Source organism: Sminthopsis crassicaudata, chromosome 1, assembly GCF_048593235.1.
Source record: "Sminthopsis crassicaudata isolate SCR6 chromosome 1, ASM4859323v1, whole genome shotgun sequence".
Taxonomy (NCBI): Eukaryota; Metazoa; Chordata; class Mammalia; order Dasyuromorphia; family Dasyuridae; genus Sminthopsis; species Sminthopsis crassicaudata.
Window position 1 is genome coordinate 594,721,017 of NC_133617.1, and position 20,355 is coordinate 594,741,371.

At 32.6% G+C, this 20,355-nt stretch overlaps 1 protein-coding gene across 4 annotated transcripts in view; it reads right to left on the minus strand.

Annotated features, from left to right (window-relative positions):
* KIF2A (kinesin family member 2A) overlaps nucleotides 1–20,355 on the minus strand; it is an 89,780-nt gene that overhangs the window by 39,103 nt on the left and 30,322 nt on the right. For 2 of the 4 annotated variants that reach the window (XM_074282421.1, XM_074282419.1), the window contains exons 2-6: nucleotides 12,288–12,382; nucleotides 11,541–11,660; nucleotides 9,742–9,796; nucleotides 7,549–7,671; nucleotides 6,754–6,854 (exon numbers count right to left, since the gene is read on the minus strand). In XM_074282421.1, coding sequence (XP_074138522.1) covers nucleotides 6,754–6,854; nucleotides 7,549–7,671; nucleotides 9,742–9,796; nucleotides 11,541–11,660; nucleotides 12,288–12,382 — 494 coding nt within the window. The remainder of the gene's footprint in view (nucleotides 1–6,753; nucleotides 6,855–7,548; nucleotides 7,672–9,741; nucleotides 9,797–11,540; nucleotides 11,661–12,287; nucleotides 12,383–20,355) is intronic. The other 2 variants (XM_074282422.1, XM_074282420.1) reach the window with 1 other exon arrangement.

Consider the following 20,355-nt stretch of genomic DNA (forward strand, 5'->3'; position numbering starts at 1 on the left):
TCTAAATGTGTGCTTTGATCCTCCTTCGCCATATTAACTTTCTATAGTCAGAATCTTTTCCTGTTATCTGCTCATTTCCCCAATCATTACTTGGTTTTTAACTCTTTCTTAAAACAGGGCTCTGTTTCCAGGGTGGAGGGGGTGCCCTGTCCCAAGTTGTTTTCAGAGATCCTTCTAGGAACCTGACCATAAGCACTCTTTTCTGCCCTGGAACTGTGGGGAGTGTCCGCACTCAGCTCTAAAGTTCTGATAAGCTAAAGCAACAGAGTCCTTCCTTGGTAATAGTGAAAAGACTTACTGTGAGCTAAGGCCTCCAAAAGCTGCTGCCACCATCACTGCCCACACCCACTCCTAGTATGTTGATTTCTTAAGCTTCTCTCACTCTACTGATAGACCTTTTCTCCTAAGCAGTTTTTGTTGTCTCTAGACTGTGAAATCACTGCCACTGATTCAGAAGCCAAAGGCCTATTCCTGTTTTGCTGACACTGGGGATGTGCTGGTGTGGTTCGTGCTGGGACTGCACATTTGATTCCTAGTCTGGTGCCACAGACTTTTCCTTCTTACTTGTCTTTGGCTGGAAAATGTTCTGGTCCATCTTTTAATGAGTTTTGATGCTCTATATTTAGTTTAAAGTCATTATTTAAAGGAATCTGGAGCAGTTTGGGGGGGAGCTCAGCAAATCCCTGCCTTTATTCTGCCATCTTGGCTCTACCAAAAATAGTACAACTCTCAAGGCAAATCAAGAAGATGTGATAACTCTACTTCAATAGAAACAGAAAAAGGCCTAAAGGTTTAATCATTGGGAAATGGAGATTAACTTCTAGATGATAAATGTATGGAGTTTCGAATGACAGGGAAAGGTAATGCAGAATGCTGGAGGGGATGTGGGAAAACAGTGACACTGATTCATTGTTGGTGTAACTGTGAATATATCCAGCCATTCTAGAGAACAATTTGGAACTATGCTCAAAAAGTTATCAAACTGTGCATACCCTTTGACCCAGCAGTGTTGCTACTGGGTTTGTATCCCAAAAAGATCTTAAAGAAGGGAAAGGGACCTGTATGTGCAAGAATGTTTGTGGCAGCCCTCTTTGTGGTGGCCAGAAACTGGAAACTACGTGGATGTCCATCAATTGGAGATTGGCTGAATAAATTGTGGTATATGAATATTATGGAATATTATTGTTATGTAAGAAATGACCAATAGGATGATTTCAGAAAGGCCTGGAGAGACTTACATGAACTGTTGCCGAGTGAAATGGGCAGGATCAGGAAATCATTATATACTTCAACAATACTATATGATGATCAATTCTGATGGATATGGCCCTCTTCAACAATGAGATGAACCAAATCAGTTCCAATAGAGCAGTAATGAACTGAACCAGCTATACCCAGCAAAAGAACTCTAGGAGATGATTATGAACCACTACATAGAATTCCCAATCCCTCTAATTTTGTCCGCCTGCATTTTGGATTTCCTTCACAGGCTAATGTGCACTATACATATATTGCATTTAATTTATACTCTAAAATATTTAACATGTATTGGTCAACCTGCCATCTGGGGGTGGGGGAGGAGGGGAAAAATTAGAACAAAAGGTTTGGCAATTGTCAATGTTATGAAACTACCCATGCGTATATCTGGTAAATAAAAACTATTAAAATAAATTTTTAAAAATGTATGGAGTTTCTATACTATTTGGCAGGAGACCATCCTGAGAAAATTGGACAATACTCAACCAAGGCAGAGAAATGTTCTATTTCTAAGAATACAAATCCATACCTCTCCATATCACTTTACTTTTCAATGACAAAGATGCTGACAAAAGAATGCCATTTTAAACTATATGTCCAAAACCGTATGGATTACCTTTTTTCTAAAATGCCCACTTCTTTTCCAAACTTTCCTATTACTACTCTAGATTCACAACCTAAGTCAATCTCTCATCTTCCATCATTTACCGTGTGTGTGTATGTGTGTGTGTGCATGTATGTGATTACCTGCCAAAACTTGTTACTTTTTATCTCCACATTTCTTGCAAACAATCTTTTCCTTTCACTAACATTACTTAAAGCCATAATTCTTATCTTTCTCACCTTTGCCTGGAACTACTGCAAATATTTCCTTTATTCCACATATTTGCCAAAGCGTTTCCCCGAAGGATAGGTCTGAGCATATGACTACCCTAACTCAATTTCCTTCAATGGTTTTCAGCTATTACACCTAGGTTCAAATATAAACCATCTGGCATTTGACAAACTCTTCACAATGAGTCTCCTACTACATTTCCAGTCTTCTTATATGGTTTTTACCAAAAATCTTAGTAAAAACTTAAAAGTATAATAAAATTTTGGGACACTCCATATATTACTTCCCTTTACAGATTTTATAGCATTTTCTGAAATTTTTTTGTGTCATGGACCCTTCTGACAATCTGGTGAACCAGAAATGTTCTTCTGAGAACATTTGCTTAATATAAGGTTATGAAGTTATTTATAGTTAAAAAAAAAAAAAAAAAAGTGACAAGATTTTACAGCTAATCAGATATATATGTTAAATGAACGATTTGGCCCAACAGGTTTGGATCATTTTTCCTCTTCACCTCTGATTTGCCATTTTCTACTTGAAGCTATTTCAATTCCCCTCACCTATTAAATTTCACTCTCCCTTCCCAAACTATATTGTATATATTTTATGTATAGTTTGTATAGACATATATATACATATGTATCTCTTTCCTTGTTAAAGTGTAAAGTGTAAGTGTAAACCCCTTTTTGGCAGGGGTCTGTGACATTTGCCTCTAAAATGCCTCTCACATAGACGATGCTTAATAAAAGCTAGCACAGATGCTAAAGTCTATGACTTTATAACTGGATGTGATGAGCTAATTTCTTATTTTTTATTATAAAATCAGTGCTCTGCAGAAAAAAAACTTTAATTTATTTGCTGTCTAGAGACTACATATAGTGTTCACCACTGCAACACTATAGCTTTATGAGCATAATAAACACTTATTAAAGAACAAGATGTATTCAATAGGATTCCTTTTTGTGGTATTAGTAAGGCAACATACATCACTGTGAATATGGAGGTTTCAATATGACCCATAAAATAATCATGGCATGCCAAATTTAACAAGGACTTCTTGTGTTTTGAAACAATGGGTTATCTAATATTGATCTTGTTCTTTCCTCACCCAGCTACCACCTTAGTTCAGAATTCTGTTGCTGTACTATTATAACAGTTTAATTGGCTTTCTTTTGGCTTCTTGATTCTTCCCAGTGCCAATATAACCTTCATATAGTTGCCAAAAGTCCTTCCAATAAATATCTGACCATTTTACTACCTTGGTTAAGAACCTCCAATATCTTTTTATTCTCTTGGGGATAAAATTCTTCAGTTTGCTGCTTAAACCACTTTATAGTTTGACTCCAACTTAACTTTCCAAGCTGATTTCATATGATTACCTTTTCTTCACTCTAATATTCCTGCCAAAACAGGATTCTTACTGTTCCCCAAACTCAAGATTCCAGTACCACTGTTTTCTTTGATATAGGACACTGTTCATCCCTTAAATGCATATCTCTTTTAACTACACCTCTCTGAATCTCTAGCTTCAATCAAGGTTCAGTACATGCACCACTTCTTTTTTTGATTCTCCTAAATATCTGAGCTCTTATCTTACTTCTCCAATTGTCATATACAAGTTTAAACACTGGTCTCCCTGGTTTTATAAAAGTAGTAAAATCTGCTCTCTCAAAAGTCAAACAGACCTGTGCTTTCCAATGATGCAAACTGCAAGACATTCATGACTGCCTTTCTAATGGTACTCTTATCAATGTCCTTAAGTTTATCACCAAAATCTACATGAAGTGATGGAAGATTTCCTCAATTTCTTCTGATGTTGCAAGGAGATCAAAAGAACACTCTGGCTGTCCACCTGGTATCCTTTGTCCTCCCTTTGTGACCAATCTATCTTCTCTTCATATCATCCACCTATTTTTTGACATCTTTATTATTTGAAATTAAAAACTGATTACATATTATAGCCTGCACACATCCACCATGAACATGTCCCTGACTACTGTGTGATACTTATTTTAATTCAGAGATTGATAAATTCTATTTCTTGTTGTCATACAAAAATATCAGGGGAATGTTAGTATTAAAAAAGATGAGTCTTCTTTGTTTCCATGGGAAGTGTGGAGTCATTACAAGAATATCAAAATTTTCTAAAGCCAATTTATTTCCCAATACACACACACACACACAACACACACACACACAGCAAGACCCAGAGAAACACCATCCTTATGAAGTTCCCATCCAAAGGGCACATAGAAGAGTTTGCATTACAAAGGCTTCTCCTTGTCCAAAGACTGAAGTTGTGGTGGTAACAGCAGAAAATAGTGGCAACTTGACTCAGTCCCCAGGGGGAGTAATTCACTCTCTTTAAAAAGTGTGTGGTAATGGTTGTGTGTTTTTCTTGATCTTAAAAATCTGAATTGGCTAAATTCCAGTCCCCTTTTCCAAATCTAATAATCATCTTCTCTACAATGTACGCTCTTAAGAGAGGGGGTTAAATGTGTGTATTAGAGGTGAGATTGGAATCTTGGTCTTTCAGACTTCAAATCCAGCTCTACACCCATTATTTCACAATGCCTGTTGAAAGGCATTACTGTCTAAAAATTAGAACAAACTATGGATGATAATTTGCAAATGGCAATACCTGATTAAAAAAAAAAACAAACAAAAACAAAATAACAGTTTAGATTCATCTGAATAGAAACTATAAATTTTACAAAAGAACAAAATTTATCAATAAATGCATTAAATCATTATTAATTTCACTTCAGCTTGAACATGCAACTTTTCCCTACATATTAGCCAAATTTAAGTTGCAAAAAAAGAACAAAAAAACTTATATTTAAAAAATTTTAATAGCATGGTACATATCTGGATTTCTAGTTTTGCCTCTCACACTGTATTATGTGGCTCTGGGTTAAGTCATTTAATCTGACTTTGTATCTTCATCTATTAAAAGTTTAAAGTCCTTTATAGCTTATATCTATAATGCATGAAGTAAAAAATAACTCATCAAAGATGAATGTATAAAAGTACTTTACATAGATATCAATATTTAATATAAATTTAAAAATAAGAAAACATCTACTATTAAATGCAAAATAGAGTGAATAATAACAACAACAACAACAAAAAAAAAAAACCAAAAAAACCCCCAAAAAAACCCCCCAAAAAAACCACACCGTGAAATCAGAAATATATGGCATTTGCTTTGTGAATTAAAAATCTTAGAACATCACATAGAACACTAAAATTTAAGAAACTTGCTCAGGGATCAGTCATATAGCTAGCCTGTATCAGGAGAACTTGAACCCAGGTCTTCCTAACTCCATGATCAACTCTCTATCTGCTATGCCATGCTGCCTTGTCACTGTGAATACATAAATAAAAAACAGAACCTCATTAGATAACAGTGTTGTACAAAAAAAGAGAAAAAACATGTCAAACCACTTCCTATGAAATCTCATATATATATATATATATATATATATATATATATATATATATATATATATATATATATATATATACGCACATATATAAAAAAATATTTTAAAAATGACATATGATAAACTAATATGCACGTTTATATTGTTTTACTAACTTCTATCACTTAGAGAATTACAGGGGGAGATCCGAGAAAGTAGGAACAATTGCCATCACTACCACCATCATGACAAGTTCTGGATCAATCTAACATCCCATTTTTACAGTTTAAGAGCCTTTCACATTTTCTTTTTCAATCCCCTTGTTTTATAGCTTCTACTGTTGGGTGAGAATCCAGAAGAGGGTACAAGCTGAGTCAGCAGCACAAGAGATCCAGGTTCATGTACATTATTAGTTATCTGATGATGAAAGTATCCAATTAGGAAAAATATACATTGACATGTCTCGTGTTACATAGGAAGAACAATGATTTCAGGCAAAATCACCAGCCTGGAGAAATTGTCTGATCTTCCATTTCAGAAAATATAACACAGTATTGCAGCATAGGCCCTACCAGCACATCTCTGACAGCTATATACTCAGTATGATTGTAGGACAGTTAAAAGCTGATAAAAACTTTATCAAAGGATTCCACTAGATATGTCCAATAAAGAACATCAATGACACTTGGTTAGGTCTGTATCAACAACATATTCAGTTTAACACTACACAACTTCAGCTGAGTCTTCTCTTTTAAGACACCTACATCGTTTCTCTCTTTTACTTGCTCCTCACATTATTCACATTTCCTTTCCCAATTTCCTCAAAATATTCCAATTATCATATAAAACAAGCCTACAAGGCCAATGGTGGATGAACACTATAGTGGTGACACAATGAGTACTGTGAAAGATGAAGTTAGATGGCTGCATCTGCTAGAAGTTTTTGTTATATCAATTCATGTCTTAGAAAGACACAAAAGAAAAAACAGCTTCTGTGGCTACAGCTCAGATACTTATTTATTCAGATGTTCCAATGCCTCATTACCCAAGGAAACCAAGAAAAAATTTGGAATAATTAAGAAAATATTTAAAAAGAAAAAAGGAATCCTAGAGCATGAAATGCTATAATATAAATGAATGCTATATAATTTTATTGATTAAAAACCAATCACTTTGATCAATAAGGCCTTCTAACTTCTAGATCACACTTGAAATATATAACTTTAGAATACAAACCTGGGCTCTTTTTTCTCTAAGTTCTTGTTGTTGTAGCCTCCTTTTCTCACGTTTTTCTTGTAATTTCTCTACTTCCTTCACACAATTGGATTTTCTCCGTGCTAAAAGTTAAAAAAAAAAAAAAAATTGATACAATCTACAGGTATGTTTTCTCCTTATAATAATTTATAGTATTCACAGTAATATTTTACTAATATGTCACCATTTAAATATTTCCTATTTTTAAATTTCATGCCATTAAAAAATAGGCTCACATGACAATGCATGCCAAATGTAACTATTTAATCTTTATTTAGAAGCTGCTTTATAAAAACTAGGAACAGGACAATACGCAAAAAAAAACAACCAAAAAAAAAAAACTCCACAACAAATTCTGATACATGTCATCTCTTGGTTTAGAATCATAGAGTCTTAAGATTTGGAAGGGAACTTAGAGGTCATCTGCTTCCTTCTACAGGAATTCCTTCTACAATCTCCTAGACAGATGGTTTTCCCAGCTTTTATTTAAACACAACTTTAAACTAAAAGTGCTGAGATATCCTTAAAATTTGCTGTTTATAAAAACCAAATTATATATAATATAGAGGAAAATAAATTTAAGCTCAAATTGATAGACCAAGGATGTGAGAACACAAAATTTAATTCTTTAGAGTAAGAATCTCAACACAATGAGAGACAGACAATAATCAATCGGGTTTGAAAACTGACCCTTTCCTTTGAGGACTTATAAGTTAGACCAAGAGAGAATACATGTATGTCTGAAATCAATGAATCCTTGATACGTGGTTTACATACAAGGGGGTCCAAATTCCTTTTTTGCAGCTTGAACTGGAGATATATCTGAAACACTACCATTCTGTTGTGTGGCGGAAGACTGTTCAGGAAACTGACTAGGCCGTGAACGCGCAGAACCAACCACTGCAAATAAAAATTATTTGTGGCATTAATAAAAACAACTTCTACATACTATTATAACTTCAAAAGATGTATAATTCAAGAGTATAAATCCTTCAACTGATCCAGACGACAATGCAATCCATACCTTAAGTTCTAACAGGTTTTCATGAACTGCTACAGAAAAAAAAAAAAAATTTGGTCTAGTGGCCAACTTTCTGGAAACAATATTTTTTAAACTTGACTTAGGTTGGTCCTTGGTCAAGTCCATTACCAGGTTCATACTCAAAGTCTTTTCAGGTTAGTAAACAATATCAAAATTTAAATTACAGAAGCCTGTCTTTAAAAGAATGGAAAAGTACTTAGTAAGTGCTTACTAAGTGACAGGCATTGTCCTTTGAGAATCTGGGGTTACCTGAGGTCAATGGCCTACAAGAATGACTCCATAAGAAGAACTTTGAGGAAAGGTAGATACAAGGAATAAGCAAGTAGACCTCAAAGGCTCCTATTAGCTGTGAGACCAGGGGCAAATCATTTAACATCTCTATACTTCAGAAAACTCTCCAGAATTTATACTAAGTCATTCATGTGCTTCTTATAACAAATGAACTGGAAGGACACAGTTTAATGAGGTAGTAAATTATATCACATTTTTTGCTGTCATTAAAGTACCTATATACATATTTAAAATCTTAAAAAATATTCATACAGATATTGCCAGTTTTTATTCAATAAGAACTGACATAAAAGCATTGAATTATTGAAGAGCTTATAATATATTTTTAAAGTAGTATATACAGATTCAGAAATAAAATTTTCACTAAATTATACTAGTTGAGCTGATACTCAATAATGAATGTCGACACCAAATTTTTTTTTCTCTATAGAGGCTATTTCACATAAAAAAGGCAAAAAGAATATAAAGTTCCATGAACATCAAAATATTATAACAGTATGAAAGTTATAATTTTCAATAAGTGTATCAAAGACCATTTACAATGCAGATAATGTTCCTCTCTCCCTCATATTCAATCCAAATTATAGGAACCAGCTTTTTAATCTTCTCCTCCTCCCTCCCTAGGAATTCTATTGTTTGCAGCATCAGTTGTCACAAAAAAGAGAGACATAGTCAGATCTTCACAATGTGAACTGGGGCAAGTTACCATGAACCCTCCCTGAAAGCCCAGATTGCTTAGCTATGAAATGCAGGTTACATCTGCTTCTAGGGTTGTTGTGAGACACAAATATATGTGAGACACAAATTACACACACACACACACACACACACACACACACACACACACACACACACACACACACACACACACACCCCAATTTACAAAAATATGTATATGTAAAACTGAGGCAGTTAATGTTAATTTTGAATTTTGGAAGTTTGATAAAAGAACTGAAAAAAGCAAGAATTGTAATGTAAAATCTGATGTCTAAAAGTAAACAGTAGAATGCTGAACTGTTCTTTCAGTTATTATTTTGAGGTTTGAGGGGAAATCCTGGGGACTGTTCCTCTCTACGAGCTTCTCCAAAGCCCTAAATTTTGCAAAACTAACAGCCAAATATATAATTACCATATTGAGTGTTATGACACTCAAAATGACAAATTATATAATTAGATAGTTTTATCTGAAAGCATTATCATTCTTTGACTTAAAAAAAAGTATTTTTCTCAAAACTTATGTGAATTCCAAATGCATTGAAAAGAAAAATTAAGTATAATTTAAAGTCTCTTGCAATGATGGAGAGGGCTAGGCCCAGAGTTAGAAAAAAAAATGGTATTAAAAGTCCTCCAAGATACACATGCAAAAGCCTTTTAATTACCTTGGCAAATCATGCTAAAGCTTATAATGAATGACCACAGGCAAATCATTTAACCCCTCAGTGCCCCCGGACACTATCTTAAGACTAAATTATAGATAAATGGCTAATCTGTATTATTGAAAGTTCCAATGCTAATAAAACCATAGTTCTAGTAAAAAACAAACAAACAAAAAAACACTCCTAAACAAAAAACATCTATTTTATTTCCCATATTCATAAATGAAATTAATATTAATAGTAGTCAAATTTATACTTTACCCCTATTGTCTCTTGCAGGGGGGTCGTTCTTAATAGGGGCCACTGTCCGGCGATTCTAAGGAAAAAAAATTATTTATTCCTCTATATCCATTCATTATACAAAACACAATTCTAGCATATTTTTACATTTAAAAAAGCAAGTCATAAAAGTTATAAGAAAGATGCTAAAGTCAGAGATAACCCAATTTTATAATTAATAGTGTCTATGTATTAAAATCTTTTCTATGAAAAATTCTGGAAAAAACACACAATTCAGGGTCTTATAACAACACATTGAACCTTGGAAGCCACAGGGACCAGAGAGTTTAAATGATTTGCTCATAGTCACACAACTATTCTAAGGCAGGATTTCAATTTGGGCCTTCCTGACTTCAAATCCAGTACTTATTCACTAAACCATGAAACTTTTTATTTTTATATTTGCTTTAAATGTTTTATATTCACATAAAATATTTTAATTTTTAATATTTTAACATTTGCATTTTAAATAAAATTTAAATAAAGTTTGAGACCTAGATGAAAATGAAATCACATCTGAAATTAAAAGTTGTTTCAAATAATAAACTGGCTCACTTTATCACTGTCCACTTGAATGTCTTTACTTTCCCTTGAAATTTATTATTTATAAATAGCTCAAAGCCTCAACTGCAATAGAAAATTCCAAGTAATTAAAAAAATAATCATGTCTATATTGATCACATGGTTCAGTTATAAAGCTGTCAGAACTCCTTAAAAGTATTCAATTCTGAATGAAGAACCTGATACTGAATAGTTGCTATGTTACTAGCTATGTCTTTAGCATAGGAAAGGACATCAATATAAATAGAAAGAACAACCACCACAAAACTATGAAACAATTAAGCTTGGGCCCAAAGAAGAGATGAGAAGACAACTCACAATCTCCTTTCTAGAAAGAGGTGTGTGAGAATGCAGGATGGAGGTGATGGAATATGGAGTGTCCCACAGGTAAGTAATGGTGCATGTAATGTCAACTGTTAATTGGTTTTGCTAATTGTTTTCTTTAAAAAATTCTTTGTATTAATAAATGGTTTCCTTGGACAGGGAAGGGATAAGAAAAGAAGGAAAAACTAAGCAATGTAAAGACAAGGTGGCAATAAATTGGTCCTATGTCAGGTAGCTGATTTATTATAGGAAAAAAAATGGGGATATAATAGATGACTGATGAATCATAATACTCAAGTGTATCCAAGGAGTACTGGGTGCTGCAGAGGGCATAATATATTAACAAGGAAAATTAAGGGATTCAATTTAAAAATCAAAGAAATCAAGAATCAGCATTTATTACTTTCCAATTCCCTAAGAAGGCAACAAATATGCAAACAGTTAAAAACTCTACACATAGATATAGTTATGAAATGACTACCATGCACAAAGTATTGGATACATGAAAACAAAAGGGGTATTACACCTGACTAGAGGGATACCCACATATTAGTAAATATAGAACATATGATAGGTGGCATAATGGATAGAGTGCTGTCCTTGAAGTCAGGAAGTCCTGAGTTTGAATCCTTAAAACATTTACTAATAACTGTGTGGCACTGAGAAAGGCTTCTGCTATTTATTGTATAGTAGGTGATAGCTGAGCTATGTGCTTTGAAATAAGAAAATTTAGGGTCATATACTTCTACAGATTCCATAAATTAAAAACCAGACATCTTTAATCACTTAAGGATAGGAAGAAATTGGTTACTCTCTGAAACACAACTTTAATATGCCATCATTTCTGAACCACAAATTCCAAGTGACACCTTAAATAGTCAATGATAATTACAAACCTTGACAATTTTGTTTACTTTGGCTGAAGGGGTAGGAGGTGGAGGTGTTTCTGGGCTAGGTTCAATTTCTTCATCGGGTGCAAGGTCAGGGTTAAGTGAAAAGATGCTTTCCAAGTCAATCTGTTTTTAGGAAAAAGGTACTTAGATAAGCGCATATTTAAAGCCATTTTTCATGTGGATTTAGAAAACAAACAAACTTAGTAGATAAAACAGAAGCGGCTTTTACAGAAATTCATTCTTACATAATTTCTTAAAATAGGAAACAGAATAGTTGAAGGTAGTTATTAAGCCAAAATATCATCTTTAAGATATATTTTGATGGATCTGTTGTCTGATTAGATGTAGCTACATCTTCTACTAGTGCATATTACATACATCTTGTCCACACCTCATTCCTGTTGCATATTTGAAAACACATCTGCAGTAAAGTGTAGTAGTATTCTGCTTAATTTATTTTTACAGTTAACATCTACAGTAAGACAACCAATCAAAAAATCAGTTCACTAAACTCATTATTATTATTATTATTAAACAGTTTTTTTAATGAGAACTCACATCTAGGAAATCTGTGTAGCAGCAAATAAAATTTTTTTATTCTTAACCCAAATCATACAGTAAATAAAATCCAAAACATACAGTTAGAAGAATCATAAGACTACAGTTGAATAAAGCCAAAAATACCTCAAAATTTTAAAAACAGATCTTTATCATAAAATTATAAATGAAGCTCAATATAATGGCATATACCTCTTTGCCTTTTGTATCTCCATTTTCTATCCATTCAACAGTGACACTTTCATTATCTTCATTTAAAGATGTTACCATAGCTTGATGTATTCGACCTAAATGTGAATAAGGTACAAGGGATAAAATATCATTAACATGTTATTTAATTTTGTTGTGCTATTATATTTTTAACAAAAGGGTTCGTTTTGTTTTGGGGGGGAGAATGAATTAGGAATGAACAATAACTTGAAAAGTCATTCCAAATTCAAATAATGCCAGTCATAAACAGGGCTTCATCATTCACTAATTTAATAAACATTAAGCATCTATTATATAGACTGCATCATGTTATGTATTCTAGGGGAATACAAAGATAAATAATCAGTCAACAAGCATCCATTAGGCATCAGTTTCTGGAATAAGACCAAAAAATCCTATCAAGGAATTTACCATCTAATTTGGGAGCTGACTTCTATACAAATAAATGCTAACTGTAGAATATGTCAACTGCACAAACAGTATAAAATTAGTTCATAGGATTTAGACTTAGAGGGGACCTTCTTAAAGCCAATCTAGTCCAACCCACTTATTTTATACATGAGAAAACGAAGGCTGAGGCAGATAAAATTACTAATTGCTCAAGGCCACACAGAAATAAACTATAAAGTCAAAATAAATCTTTGAAACTAAATGGGATTTAAAAGATACCCTAGGATGACCTTGTTTTTAAAAATATTTTTATAAATGGATTTCAACATCATTAATTTCCTTTGTAATCCTGTGCATTTTTGCAAAATTAAACAGTTTGAGAAGAGTTTTTTATAAATTTCACCAGATTGCCAACAAACAATATCTGAACGATGAAAAAACTACCAAATACTTGGAAACATCCCTGGATATTATCTACCTCCGCTCCTCTCCCAGGCAATTAAGGAATTATCAATAACTCACTCATATACTTATTTTACCTTCTCTATAAAATTTTTATAAGGCTAATCAATATACACAGTGAGAAAACTCCTTTTGAAGATATGGAAAGGAAACTGGCAATCATTTGCAATTGATATTACGGGGGGAAAAAAAAACCACACAACTATACAGTCACTCAAATGAATGAAAGGTATAGGTAATCCAAAACTTGCTAGTCTATAGCAATGTATTTTGATAAGGGAAAATGTGCCCTTAAAGATTTTCTTCCAAGGAGATATCTCCCATGCATATGTCAAAATTATAGAAGGTTCCTTGAAAAATGTTAACACATTATTTTTTCAAGACTTTTTGATAACTATTATCACAAAAAAGGGAAATTTACCTAAACCTGTCCTCATATTTTCTCACATAAAAACACAACCAATAACAGTAAAAAAAATGCTTTATCTAAATTCTATCACTCAAATGATTAAGAAATTTCAAAGATATTATGTATAAAGATATCGATATATAATAAAAAAGTTATAGAAACTAGAATAACTAGTAAGATTACTTTACTTTTCTAAAGAATTTTCTATCCTTAAAAGATCTGGCAGCATTTTTTTTTTTTTTTTTTGCTTCGGTTTTAATACTGTTATAACATCTTGCTGACAGCAACTCAAAAGCACATTAGTTTTCACATCTAATTCAACATGTTTAAAGAACTTCTTTGGCATTTTATTTCAAGAGATTTTTGCTTGAAAAATCCATTAGCTTATTTTTCAATTCAGAATATTTTCTCTTCAAAAGTGGAAAAAACCTTGCTGGTGTTACACTATAACTAAACAGAACATCTCCAAAAATGATACAATGTATTCTCTTCTGATCAAAGATTGAACTGAATTTTTAAATATGTCAGCATGCCTCTGGATAATATATAATATTTTCTTCTTTCTCATCACAGAATCAACTTCTGTTTTATGGGAAATTTCACTAATTAAAAATACTTGTCATTTCATTAGTGTTGGTACTACTTCTACCAACACAATTATGAATAATTGTAACCAAAAAAACTAATGGTCAATGTTCTAGTAAAAAGTCATCCTAGTTTCATCTGATACAACAGAAGGAAAGCCTCATATAGGGTTGTAAAAACTTCCAAGCATCCTTGATTCATCTAAAAAGGGCTCAAGTGGAGGTGATCAAAAGGACAAATCTTTAAAACCAAGACTACAATAATTCAAATTAACTATATAATATTAATGATGAACATCTAGTACCTGCTGATAAAACAATATGTTATAATATAAAAAATAGAATTAGGCCTAATTCAAACTATACACATTAAATTATAGCATAATTCACTTTGTATGTAAAGAGTCAATATTTAAATTAAGGACCTTGAGCAGTAATTTTCATAGATTAGTAAAACTTTGAATTGGCAGTTTGAACAATACTGGTTTAAAAAAAAAAGATTTTGAAGAATGGGAGTTAGGCAGCAAAGCTGAGTTTTCTTAGAAATTAATCTATCCAGAAACATGCAATTGGAGAATGAGGCAAAGGATTCATATAGGTAAACATATTTATAGAGCTATTTCTGTGGTGGTAAAGAACTGGAAATTAAACTCAATTAGAAGAATGTGGCTGAATGAACTATGGTATATGAATTAATGAAATATTATTGTGCTCTAAAAAATAATGAAGAGGATGATTTCTGAGAAACAGGAATCTTGCATGAACTAATATACTGTGAAATGAGCAGAACCAGGAAAGCAATTCTAAGATTTAAGAACTATGTTCAATGCAATAATCAACCAAGACTCATGAGTAAACATTCTAAACACATCTCCTGAGAGATGATGGACTTAGGGTACAAATTAAAACTTTTTAGACATGGCTACTTCAGGAATTTGTTTTGCTTTAGCATGCATAGATTACAAGGTTTTTCTCTCTTTTACAATTGGAGACGTGGAGAGAGACAAAGTAGTTTTTTGCATATTAGAAAAAAAATGTGGTACCACCTCATATTCAAAGTGGCAAAAATTATAAAAATTATAAAAAAAAAAAAAGAAAAGAAATCTCTACTATTTACCCATGTAAGAGCTGACAAAACATTATATGCAAAAATACTAACAAGAGGATAGCAACTTGCCCTAGGACAGCTTCTATCTGAATTTCACTGAAAAGATGTGAAGAATGAGATCATGTTTGCAGATTTGAAAAGGGGGATTTTATGATGGCAATTCAGATCTAAGTGATTGCCAACATAAATTACAAAATAGTTGTTATTTAGCACTTAGCAAATACCAAGGAGCCCAGTAGTAAAAATCAGAAACTTGGTGTCTTTCATGCAATGGCAGTCAACAACTTCCATGATACAAATACAAACCTGAAATATCCTAGGAGAAGTAAAAAAAAAAAAAAAAAAAAAACTTCTGAAACTGGACCATTATCCTAGACTATAACATTGCTCATAATCATCTAGAGATAATATCGATCTATTTATGGCATTTTAAATAAATGTCTATATCATATAATCCTCAAGCTACATGAAATAAAAAGCTTTTAAAACACTGGCTTGTAGAGCATGCTTTCAGTTGACCTCCAGAGGATGAAAAATTTTCCTGAATTACAAAAAAGCACTTTATCTATCCATGTAACAACCCATAAAATATTAAATATAAAAGAATAGCAGCATGATAAGACACTTTTCTTGGAACCATTTCTATTTGAACCCTATTTTAAAAATGAAGATGATACAATAATACAGCTTTTATTTACACTGACTTTAGAATTCACAAGAAGAAATCTCTATGCAACCATTTCATGAAGTAGGAAATATAAACAAAATTGTCCCCAATCACACAGGTGGCCAGAAAGAATTAGAACTGAAATCTAGGGCATCCTAACACTTTTCTCAGTCTTCCTTTTATTACACCAATGGACTCTGTCCAATTATTTAAAATTTTAATGTGTGATTGGAGGGGGAGAGACCCTGATTCTGGCTCCAAAGGCCAGTTCAAGTTGAATATTTGCCATTCTCAACTGACTCTTAGGCAAGTCACTATATGTTCTGGACTTCAAAGTAATTCTCAGAAAATGGAGAGTTTGGGGATTAGATGACCTCTAAGGCTTTTTTTTTTTTTTTTTTTTTTTTTTCAATTTTAAGTCTATGATCCTGAGAGACCTGGAATAGCTTTTTATCATAGAACAAAACAACTCCTTTTTTACAGATTTATAGATACTTCAGACCTTATCCTCCTGCAAATATTAGTCCCATACTGACCTCCAGAAGAAATACTTTCTCCATAGTATAATAGTACATATATATATATATATATATACACACACACACACACACACACACACACACACACACACACACACACACACACACACATACATAGTATAGGGAACATTCACAATCACTTTTTAATATTGTTTTTACTTATTTTTTATGAATTTGTAATGGTAATTTATTTTAATTTATTCTATAATTAATTTTGTTTGGGATAGATTTTTTTTTAAATTTAAAATCTCTACAAACTTAAATATATTCTTCCCTTTAATCTAGTCATGATTCTTACAGGATTAGTTAACTCATCAGGAAATTTAATGGCAAAAATAAGACACCAAAAAATCCACAGAATTATTATGATTACAGAGGCATAGAGATCTTATTGTCCTGAAGCTTAATCTGAATCTAATGTGGATATTCTTCTTATTCCTAACCTCTTTTCAATGACTCTCTTGGTCACTAAATTTGGTTCTTCCTTTAGATAAAACTTATATTAACTGAGTTAACAAGCATTAAATGTCGACTATGTGCTAGGCACCCTGCTAAGCAATGATGACACCAAAAAAAAACAAAAGTCTCTGCTCTCAAGGTGCTCATAATCTAACAGGGAAGAAAACATGCAAACAAATATATAAAAACAAGATATATACAAAATAATCTAGAAATAATCAATAGGGAAAGGCACTAGCCTAAGGGAGATCAGGAAAGGTTTCTTGTAGAAAGTGGGACTTGGACTGAGACTAGAAGAGGGAAGATAGGAGAGAGAAAAAATTCTAGGCATGGCACTAGTATGTAATAAAGTTTAAAATCAACTTAATAGAATTAGCCATCTGTTTCTTAATAGCTACATACTTTTAAGTCACAAACTTCCATTGTCTATTATACTCCAGGACTTTTTTCTCTGGTTCTAATCTTAGCAAAACTAGAATCTAGAAGAGAAGTCAAAGGCAGAAGAATTAATTTGGAAACCAACACTTCATCAGATACACCATGTTCACATCCATGAACTACTCAATCATTACAGTGAAATAATATTTTTGACAGGCTTGTCTGCAATATTTACCTATACTGAGAAAAAACTGGAAATTTAAAATCCAAATCCTGGTAATTTTTCTGTTCAGGAAGGCTGGATTTAAATACTGTTTTATACTAAATGTGTCAAGAATAGGCACACAATTTTTTTAAAAGTCCGTATTGAGGGCGGTTTAAATGGCATAGTAGATAGAGAACCAGCCCTGAAGTTAGGGAGGTCCTGAGTTCACACTCAGACACTTGATATGTACTAGCCTAGGCAAGTCACTCAATTGAATGAAAGAAAGAAAAAAGAAAGATCAAAGAAAAGAAAGGTCCTTATTAGAATGAAACAGAATTTTAATGGGGGAAAAAAGAGCAGGAAGGAAGTATTATGCTGGGAAGCCAATTTTTATCAGGCTATTAACCTAAACTAGGAATATATTATCATACTGAAAATTCCCCATCATGAGTTCCTGGATCTTAATATGAAGGTATTATTGGACTGAAGATATTTATACTAGTATAAATACATTAAAACTAACTTATTTTAACAGTTTGAATCAATGACTGGCAGACATGGGATAATTACTTTTTTAAAAAAATGCTTAGAATCACAGAGTTATAAAGGAACCTCAGAAGTTATCTAGTTCAACTTCCACATCTCACAGATAAAAAAACTTTAAGGTTATTTCTCCAAGATCATAATGCTAGAATATGAGGGAACTGGAGAACCTAGTACCTCTGACACCAGATTCAAAACCCTTCCCCGTTCCACCAGTAGCTAGATTGGAGCAGCACCATATAACTTGGTATACCACACACTAACTATACTGAGGAAGTATAATATATAAAAAACAAATTAGAATAGCTGCAACAGACATTTATACAGTACTCCATAAATCTTTAAATCCATACCTCACCAACTCTGTGAAGTAGTGCAATATTAATTGAATTTTATAATTCAACTGAGGCTCAAAGAAGAAGCCATTTGACCAAAACTTCAGCCTGAATCTCTTTTGAGTTAGACTAATAGTTCTATTACATTATATCACTACCAACAAAAGGACTAAAAAAACCAACCAAACAAAAACACTGCCACAAAAAAACAACTGGGAATCAGGGTCTAGATTCTAAGGATGCTAACTAGGTGCTATTTCTTAATGCTTTCATCTTTTGCTGGTAGAATATTCTTTAACCTCCTTAGACCAAGCATTTGGATTGGATTTTTAGAGTTCATTTGCGAGTGTTCTCTATCTTCCCTAACATATTCTTTCCCTACCCTGTTACTGAGGGGATACAAGGTAGATTATCTGGGTGGGGATTCAATATGAACTAACCAAATCTGGTCTTTTTGTCTTTTTATTTTTAACTGGAATTGTAATAGGCAGATTTGATGATTAAGTTGAATGTTATTTACAGTGGTATTACTGGACAAAGTAGTGGTATTATATTTCAATATAGAATTTTTTAAGGACAGCTATATGAAATGGGCCTGGAGTCAAGAAGACGTAAATTCAAATCTGGCCTCAGACACAACTGTGTGACCCAGAGAAAATCACAGAACCGTATTTGCCTTGGTTTTTTCAAGTGTAAAATCTGGAGAAGGAAAAAGCAAACCACTCCAGTATCTTTACCAAGAAAACTTTAAATAGGGTCATGAAGAATTAGATACCATTGAAAAACAATTTAACAAAAATATTTGACTTTTAAAATTTACCACTAGATTTACTACTTTTACTAAATTTACTGCTAAGTTTTTACTACTCTATAGTTAACATTATAAAATTTTAATACCTATGGAATTTCACAGGGTTTTTGTGAGGCTTAAATGAGATACAGAATGTTTTGTAATGGGCTGACATTAGACACATGCCATTGAATTTGTTGAACACAACCAAAGGTTTTTTCTCCCCTAAATAGAGCCTATAAAATTGGTCAAAGATTCAAAAGTGGAATCAAAAAGCCCTTCATGAATTACATCTGGAAGAACCAATGTCGAGAACATCAATAAACAATAACTAGACAAACGGTTGAGTCATGTGAATTTGTTTATAGAGACAAAGAGGTTTATGATAACAATTCAGAATCAGGTCATCACCACCAGAAATTATAGGATTATCCTTAAATAACCTGTACTTACTAATCACCTCAGGTTGTATAAGGAAATGATAAGAAGCAAAATAAAAACTGTGTACGACATAGCACTGCAGGTTGTAATAATTTAACAGCTACAAAATATGTAAGAAACAATATGCTGGCTATAACCAGATAAATAAATAAAGCTTGCTATCTTTTATAAATTACAATTTTATTGAATAGAAATATACTTGAGAATTAAATAAACTGCACTGAATCTGGAACATTATTACCGATAAAACTGTGGCCCACCATTACCTGGATATAACATTCAAGATAGAATCTCAACTTCATAATAGTGTTCATATGAGAAAACTCCTTCCCAACATTTCTGGAAAAACATGATTTTTACCCCCCAATCCTAAGAAAAATTAAGAAAAATCCTGAAAAACTTTGAAGAAGTACTGCTTCTCCTGCAAGAATTCAAGGTTAACAAACAAAAGAAAAACACTGATGTCAACTTAAAAGCAAAAACAAGTCAGAAGGAATCATGATCTAACTAGTCTTGCTTATCATAAAGTCACAGCTCTTTCTGCTGAAAATGGTAAGTCATTCTTGAAAATAAAATAAATTTATACGTATACAATACTTTAAACAAATCCTAGAGTCTAAGAAAGAACAGGTTTTGGAAGCAAAGTAAAGTCTTAAATTTCAATGTGAATCTCCATAGGAAAACCTGAATTCCCCATAGGAGCTCTGAATGTTATGTTACTGAAAACACTACCTAAAATG